General features: G+C 47.7%; 1 protein-coding gene across 1 annotated transcript in view; it reads left to right on the top strand.

The window, feature by feature from the left end:
* The first annotated feature begins 467 nt into the window (after positions 1–467).
* UACA (uveal autoantigen with coiled-coil domains and ankyrin repeats) overlaps positions 468–8,979 on the top strand; it is an 83,035-nt gene continuing 74,523 nt past the window's right edge. Inside the window, exon 1 of the mRNA XM_029574789.1 lies at positions 468–592. Within this exon, the coding sequence (XP_029430649.1) occupies positions 545–592 (48 nt within the window). The 5' untranslated portion in view covers positions 468–544. The remainder of the gene's footprint in view (positions 593–8,979) is intronic.

Raw genomic sequence — 8,979 nt, 5'->3', positions numbered from 1 at the left:
AGTACTGTTAAGAATCCTGCTCATACCTCAGATTTCCATCATGTCAGTTTTTCCTTTGTTCTAAAGTAGGATAATCATTTGGTGCAGTTTAGATGTAATTATTTACTCTGCCAAATTTATGATCAAGGGTATTTCCTGATCAGCAGAGGACTTACATGTTAGCATGTACATGTGTGTACTACCCCAACATGAGCCATATTTTTCACTTGACTTGTTCCTTTCCGTTGTACTTTAATTATTATATAAGTACTGGTGTGCGTCTAACTTTCCTCCCGATGTAAGAGTGCAGTAGGGCGGAGTCGGGACCAGGACTGTCACCCCGGGCTGCCCTCGGGCGCTCCCCCTTTCCCGGCTCGGCGCTGCTCCCAGCCCCCCGTGTGACGTCACGACTCCCGAAACTCCAAACTTTCGGGAGGAAGTCCCGCCCCCTTCCCTCTCCCTGATTGGCGGGCTGTGGGGATGCTCCTTTGGGATTGGTCGGCTCCGGGACAGATTGGTGGCGGCGGAGGGAGAAAGTTTTAGAGTTCAGCTCCCGTCTGTGGCCATGAAGAGCCTGAAGTCTCGGCTGAAGAAGCACGAGGTGACCATCACGGTGAGTGCGGCTCCCGGCTTCTCAGCTCCCTCCCTCACTGCCTGATGCTGGGCTGTCAGGGACCCAGGAAGGACCCCCCCCCCCCCCCCGCCACCTTTCTTTCCCCTCGGGTGGCTGAAGCTTTGTGTGCAGGGGAGGGGGCGAGCCAGATGTGCACCTGAGTCCCGTGGGAAGGGCACCAGCTCACATCCTGTCAATAGCAGAGATTGCTAATCACATCATTTCCAAATCTTTAGTTATTAGGTGAAGCCACCTGTTAAAAATGTTAGAAAATAGCAAGCCGAGCAGCTGCAGCGTTAATAAAGAGGAGCTGGAAGCCAGCCGTCTGCTGTGTATACCAAATAGTGGCCCTGCCTGATTTCCCTTCCCTTGGGTTTCTGCTTCTGATGGGGCACTGTCATCGGGTACATGCAGAACCTGCTCTCATGGAGCAGGTGGGGGAACGTCCACAAACCGGGCCTTGCATTTTAGCACACCCCAAGGTCCGGTGCAAGAGTCCACTTAGTATCCTGTTGTCTCTTACCTTTGGATAGCCATGAATATCCAACGTGAACAAAATACTGCACTGTTGGCTTGGTGTGGCAACTCAGACTTGTCTGTTTTGCTTAGGGGTGGTCCACATTCCTCAGTATTAATGTGATTCACCTTTCAGTTGCTGGGTGAGATTGTACGAGCTGAACTGATGTGCAGGTTCTTGTTTTGAATTTTTACTCCGGTATTTTAACCCTGTACTGTTCACAGACTTTTTTTCTAATAGGGTTGCGGTTACTATGTTAGTTCACATCGATACATGGATTTAAGGGTCGTCAAACAAGTTGTAGGCTGAGATTGTACTGTGGCTTTAGTCTCCTGTAAATGCTTTGAACGCTTTTGCTGGAAAAGCATGAACAATTTAAATAACAATGAGTTGTAGGTGAGACCATTTGTTCCCTGGATCAGTCCAGACCGTGGGTTGTCCCCCCACCCCCTTCCAGCAGATGGGGTCAGAGCAGAAACTGAGAAGGCGGACCCTGATTAGCTGGTGCGCCCTCAGTATTCCTCTGACTCGAGCAGATGAGGATTGCACCTACAGTCCCCCACTAATCTTAGGATAGTTTTTACATATATTTCTTCATCCTTTCTCTTTGTTACTTTGCTTCTTTTTTGTAAAGAAATCCGAAAGGCTTGTCACTCGCTACCGGTAGCTGGAACAAAACCTCCCCAAAAGGACTTGGATTACAATTTTTATTTGGTTTATGTTCTGCCTTTAGTGACTGGCCACTTCAGAGCATAGAAATGACGGCAGAAGAAGACCAAACGGCCCATCCAGTCTGCCCAGCAAGCTTCACACATTTTTCTCTCATACTTATCTGTTTCTCTTAGCTCTTTGGTTCTATTTCCCTTCCACCCCCACCATTAATGTAGAGAGCAGTGATGGAGCTGCATCCAAGTGAAATATCAAGTTTGATTAGTTAGGGGTAGTAGGGGAAGTAACCGCAGCAATAAGCAAGCTACACCCATGCTTATTTGTTTTACCCAGACTGTGTTATTCAGCCCTTATTGGTTGTTTTTCTTCTCCCCTGCCGTTGAAGCAGGGAGCTATGCTGGATATGCGTGAAGTATCAGTTTTTCTTCTCCCCTGCCGTTGAAGCAGGGAGCTATGCTGGATATGCGTGAAGTATCAGTTTTTCTTCTCCCCTGCCGTTGAAGCAGGGAGCTATGCTGGATATGCGTGAAGTATCAGTTTTTCTTCTCCCCTGCCGTTGAAGCAGAGAGCTATGCTGGGTATGCGTCAAGTATCAGTTTTTCTTCTCCCCTGCCGTTGAAGCAGAGAGCTATGCTGGATATGCATTGAAAGTGAAGTGTCAGGCTTATTTGGTATGGGGTAGTAACTGCCGTAACAAGCCAGCTACTCCCCGCTTTGTGAGTGCGAATCCTTTTTTCTTCTCCCCTGCCGTTAAAGCAGAGAGCTATGCTGGATATGCGTGAAGTATCAGTTTTTCTTCTCCCCTGCCGTTGAAGCAGAGAGCTATGCTGGATATGCATTGAAAGTGAAGTATCAGGCTTATTTGGTTTGGGGTAGTAACTGCCGTAACAAGCCAGCTACTCCCCACTTTGTGAGTGCGAATCCTTTTTTCCACATTTCCTCTTGCTGTTGTAGCTTAGAGCGATGTTGGAGTCACAGTAACCATGTGTATGTTTATTGAATAAGGGTATTATCTCCAGGCAGTAGCCATCATTCTGGCGAGCCACCCACTCTTTATTGACGGCCTCTTGATTTTATGGATCCACAGTGTTTATCCCACGCCCCTTTGAAGTCCTTCACAGTTCTGGTCTTCACCACTTCCTTCGGAAGGGCATTCCAGGCATCCACCACCCTCTCTGTGAAGAACTACTTCCTGACATTGGTTCTGAATCTTCCTCCCTGGAGCTTCAAATCGTGACCCCTGGTTCTGCTGATTTTTTTCCTACGGAAAAGGTTTGTCGTTGCCTTTGGATCATTAAAACCTTTCAAGTATCTGAAAGTCTGTATCATATCACCTCTGCTTCTCCTTTCCTCCAGGGTGTACATATTTAGATTCTTCAATGTCTCCTCATAAGTCATTTGATGAAGACCTTCCACCTTTTTGGTCACCCTGCTCTGGACCGTCTCCATCTTGTCTCTGTCTCTTCGGAGATACGGTTTCCAGAACTGAACACAATACTCCAGGTGAGGTCTCACCAAGGACCTGTACAAGGGGATAATCACTTCCCTTTTCTTACTCGATATTCCTCTCTCTATGCAGCCCAGCATTCTTCTGGCTTTAGCTATCGCCTTGTCACATTGTTTCGCCGACTTCAGATCATTAGACACTATCACCCCAAGGTCTCTCTCCTGCTCCGTGCACATCAGCCTTTCTTTACATTCAGGTACTGTAGGTGTTTCCCTTGCCCGAAGAGCAGCTAAGGCGTGGGCGCTACTCCATCTACTTCGTGGCCCATCCTCAATTTAAAGAGGGTAAATCGGGCCCTAAAGGTGCCTCGGTTTCAGATGGAAACTCTTCGCTCCGTGATAGTGTCAGTGCACAAGGGAGAATTCTTGGCATCTCTGGACCTGACGGAAGCATATCTGCACGTACCGATACATTTGGATTATCAGAAATATCTGAGGTTTAAGATCCTCTGGCGTCATTTTCAATTTTGCGCCCTCCCGTTCGGTCTAGCGACGGGGCCCAGTGTCTTCACCAAGGTGATGGTGGTGGTAGCAGCAGCCCTGAGAAGAGAGGGGATACTGGTACATCCCTATTTGGACGATTGGCTGATTCGAGTGAAATCAGAGTGCCTCTACAAGGAGGCAGTCGCGAGAGTGCTCCGGACGTTGGACTCCTTGGGATGGGTGGTCAACGTCGAGAAGAGTCATCGGATTCCCTCCAAGACTTTGGAGTTTCTGGGGGCTCGCTTTGACACGGCCTTGGGAAAGGATTTTCTGACAGAAGAGAGGATTTCCAAGTTCACATCGTAGGTGGTGTCATTGCGCTCTCTATCTTGACCCAGGGTCTGGGATTACTTGCAGGTCCTGGGTTCGATGGCTTTGACGATCAATCTAGTCCTGTGGGCCTTTGCGCATATGCGTCCTTTTCAATCAGCCTTGCTCTCCCGGTGGGATCCCTTCTCGCAGAAATTTCAACTTTTTCTGCTCCTGACGGACGAGGCGCGCTCCAGTCTTCCCTGGTGGCTTTCGCGGCACAGTTTGCGCCAGGGTGTGGAGTTAGAGATTCCCTGTTGGATAGTGGTGACCACGGATGCCAGTGTCTCCGGATGGGGAGCTGTTTGTTAAGGGACGGCAGTTCAAGGACAATGGACCAGAACGGAGGCCTCCTGGTCCATCAATTGCTTGGAAACCAGAGCGGTTCGGTTAGCGCTCCAAGCTCTCCTCCATGTGGTACAAGGCAGAGCGGTGAGAATTCTGTCCGACAATGTGATGATGGTGGCTTACATCAGTCATTAGGGCGGAACCCAGAGCTGTCCGGTGGTGACAGAGGCTCAGCTCTTAATCACCTGGGCGGAGAGGCACCTGTACCGGATAGCGGCCTCTCACATTGCCGGGGTAGACAATGTTCAAGCGGATTTTCTAAGCCGCCACCAGTTGGGTCCAGGGGAGTGGGAGCTCTCCGGTGGCGCGTTTCTTCTTCTGTGCGACCGCTGGTCCAGGCCCGCCCTGGACCTGATGGCGACGTTTCGCAATGCCAAGGCTCCCCGGTTCTACAGCTGTCAGAGGGAGCCAGGGGCGGAAGGGGTAGATGCTCTGGTCCTTCCTTGGCCGCCGGACATTCTGTTGTACGTTTTCCCACCGTTGCCGTTGTTAGGCAAGATTCTCCGCCACATCGAGTTTCACGCAGGCAGGGTGATTCTCGTGGTGCCAGAGTGGTCAAGGCGACTGTGGTTTGCAGATTTCCTGAATCTGGCAGTAGATGGTCCGCTGAGATTTCGTCCGGCTCTTCTGCATCAGGGTCCTGTTTTGTTTCGGAGAGGCAGAACGCTTTTGTCTAGCGGCATGGCTTTTGAATGGCGCAGGTTGAGGAGTAAGGATTATTCGAATGCAGTGGTGGCCACGCTTTTACATTCCCGTAAGACTTCTACCTCCAGGGCATACGTTCGAGTTTGCGGAGTATTTGAGTCTTGGTGTCTCGAACACAGGATGCAGTCGGCTAGAGCTTCAATGCCGGATGTTCTGGAATTTTTGCAGGCAGGTCTAGCTAAGGAGCTGGCATTCAATTCCCTGCAAGTTCAGGTGGCAGCGCTTGGCTGTTTCAGTGGAAAGGTACAGGGGGTTGCGATAGCCTCTTATCCAGGCGTAGCTTGTTTTCTGAGAGGAGCTAAGCATCTGCGGCCCCCAGTCCAGAGTCCTTGCCCCTCGTGGAAGCTAAACTTGGTTCTCCGCGCTCTTTGTAGTGCTCCCTTCGAACCATTGAAACGAGCGACCCTGAAAGATCTGACATTTAAAGGTTGTTTTCCTGGTGGCTATTGCTTCCTCGAGACGAGTCTCCGAGCTTCAGGCCTTACCTTGCAGGGAGCCCTTCTTACGAATTTCTGAAGCAGGAGTTTCCTTGAGAACAGTTCTCTCCTTCCTCCTGAAAGTGGTATCCTCCTTTCATTTGAACCAGTCTGTGGAGCTCCCTTCCTTTGCCCTTCTTCTCCAGAGTCTAGGGATTTGTGCAAGCTGGACGTAAAGAGGGTACTGTTGCATTACTTGGAGGTTACGAATAGTTTCCGTCTTTCGGACCATCTCTTTGTTTTGTGGAGTGGACCCAGAAAGGGGCAAAAGGCTTCCAGAGCCACGATCTCTCGCTGGTTAAAGGAGGCTATTGTTTCAGCGTACCTGGTTCAGGGCCGTCTGATTTCATCTGGTCTTAAAGCGCACTCTACTCAGTCGCAGGCAGCCTCGCGGGCGGAATGTCAACAGGTGTCGTCTCAAGAAATTTGTAGGGCGGCTACCTGGAAGTCTCCGCATACTTTCGCGAGGCATTATCGACTGGATGTCCGGGCTCCAGAGCCCGGTTCTTTCGGAGCTAGTGTTCTCTGAGCGGGACTCTCTCAGTCCCACCCTGGTTAGGAAAGCTTTGGTACATCCCAGCTGTCCTGGACTGATACATAGAAACATAGAAATGACGGCAGAAGACCAAACGGCCCATCCAGTCTGCCCAGCAAGTTTCGCACTTTTTTTTTTTCTCATACTTATCTGTTACTCTTGGCTCTTAGTAACCTTTTGGTTCTATTTCCCTTCTACTCCCACCATTAATGTAGAGAGCAGTGTAGGAACTGCATCTAAGTGAAATATCTAGCTTAATTAGTTAGGGGTAGTAACCGCCGCATTAAGCAAGCTATACCCATGCTTATTTGTTTACCCAGACTTTTTAATTCAGTCCTTGTTGGTTGTTGTCTGTATATAGATCCACTTTTCTTCATTCCCCCTGCCGTTGAAGCAGAGAGCTATGCTGGATGTGCATTGAAAGTGAAGTATCAGGCTTATTTGGTTTAGGGTAGTAACCGCCATAACAAGCAAGCTACTCCCCGCTTTTTTGGTTCTTACCTGCTAATTGGCAAAATTGAGTGTCAGCTGTCAAACCCGCTGACAACCACCACTTCCGTCAAAAAAGACGGGCCTAATTTAAATAAATTAAGATACTGTATCGCGCGCACAGGAGAGTGGGCGTTCCCGCGTATTTACTGTATCGGCCCGTTAGTGATGAAATAGAAACTCATTAACTCATGAATTTTCTGTTGTAAAGGTTTTATGGTAGGTCATGGATTTCTGTTGATGGTGGGTCATGGATTTCTGTTGATGGTGGGTTTTAATTCCCTTTGTTGGGCTGCCTGCAAATGCAGTTAGACCACTTCAATTAATTCAAAATTCAGCAGCCAGATTGACAGGTGCTCCATTACATGAACACACAACCCCAGCCTTAGTTTCATTACATTGGCTCCTAATTTCAATGCACCATGGATCTCTTCAATGCTAAAACTTTAACTCTACATCCCATATGTTAAGATCTACCAACCAGGGCCTGTTAGGTGTTTTCTCATTATACATTGGAACAATCAAAAAAAGAACTTAAAAAGTACCTCTTCACATAACATCTCTCCTCCACACGCGATCATAACATCTCTCCTCCACACGCGATTGTGCCCTTTCGATTGCAGGTCCTACTCATTGGAACACGCTACCGCCTGACATACGCCTTGAACCATGTATGAACAACTTCAAAAAGAAATTAAAAACATGGTTATTCAACCAAGCCTACCCAGAATAAAAAGCTATCCCTCCGTGCCAAAGTAGACCACAATACGTCTACTCCTTTCCTCATATTGAGGAACTATGTTTTGTTATACTCCCTTTCCTCATCTTGAGGAACCATGTTTTGTTATCCTATCTTTCACTATCCCCTCTCCCAGTTTGACTTCCCTGTTAAAATGTAATTTCCAAGCTTAACTGTTTATTGTAAACCGACATGATGTCCACCATTAATGCCGGTATATAAAAATGTTTAAATAAATAAATAAACAACATAGGCATGACCTCCACAGGCACGATCTGTAAAGACCTCTTTACGATTAAGGCTCATCCTCTCCACTAGGTATCTTGATTCTTGTATAGCTTTGCCTTGTGATTTATGTTTTGTTTTTTTTTTAATTGTAGGTTGTTTTTTATGATGTAATGTTTATTTTATGTCTGTTTTCTGTACCGTGCTCTGAACTGTGGAAAAGCTGGTTATAAATACTGTTATACAATTTTTATTTAACTACCTCTTTTTGAGCATTTCAGGAAGGTGACTTGGTTCAGAATTGTTTAAGTGAAGTGACTTGCAGAGCTTTCTATGCAATATGATTTCCTACAATTTGGAATCTGACCCGTTCTGTGCGGTAACCAAATTGCTTCCTTTTTAGCTGTGTCACCGTTTGTTTGATTGTAAAGCAGAATGCCTTGGCATCCAGTCATGAGAATTGGTGGAAACTGACATAAGATGAGGAAGTGTTTATCAATGCAGATTTTCCTGCCAGGTGCCAGGCGGCAGCCAGCAGCAGCGATTCCACACGCTGGTGGTTGAAACCTGTGTGTATTGCTTTCTCAAGTTACAGCATGAATGGCTTGTGCAGTGCTAGTTGTTTACTGTAGGGACATTCACTCGTTTGGCATGAAGAGTTGGCACGGGGTAGCATTCCTGTCAGATGGGTACTCTCGGCACCTCGCTCAGTCAGCAGGATGGAAGTTGCTCTACGGGTCCCCTGCCTCCACAGGGCATTTAACAGCAGTGGGCACCAGGTCACTTTGCTTAACCGTGCTTTTTGTAAAGATCACTTCATGTTTAAAAGTAGATTAAATTGAGTTCTTCAGCAGGTTAAGGTGCTGAGGGCTTTGCTGCTGTTTGAAGTGGAGGGGGCCTGTGTGTAATAAAGGCCCTGGCAGTGCTAGCACACAAGTAGTCTGGACATGGGACCTGAAGCCACGTGTAGCACTATTAGCACATATGAGAGTTCATCCCGCAGCTTCTCTAGCCTTCTGGCTAATGTCAGGGAGCCCAATGATTGAGAAGCAGCAACTTGTGATTATTAGCAAAACTGAGGTGCGTTGCTTAGGATCTGGGGAGATTGAATGAGGTTGAACCGATTATGCTTGTGAAGACGAAAACAAAGTGGCATGGGATAAACATTGTGGATCCTTACAGGCTTTTCTTCGTTCCCATCCTTTAATGATCCACAATGTTTATCCCATGCCACTTTGAAGCTTCACTCATTCTGTAAGAGGAGACCCCCACAGTCTGATCCAGAGAAACCTTCAGGGTGAGAGAAATGAAACTTGCCAAAGTCTGTCAGGCAGTGGGACAGTCAGGGCTTAAGATTTATTGACAATATTTATGAGTGGATAATGT

The sequence above is a fragment of the Rhinatrema bivittatum genome, chromosome 13, assembly GCF_901001135.1.
Source record: "Rhinatrema bivittatum chromosome 13, aRhiBiv1.1, whole genome shotgun sequence".
Lineage (NCBI taxonomy): Eukaryota > Metazoa > Chordata > Amphibia > Gymnophiona > Rhinatrematidae > Rhinatrema > Rhinatrema bivittatum.
The sequence above is the reverse complement of the archived record's forward strand: the minus strand, read 5'-3'. Positions and strand labels throughout refer to the sequence as shown.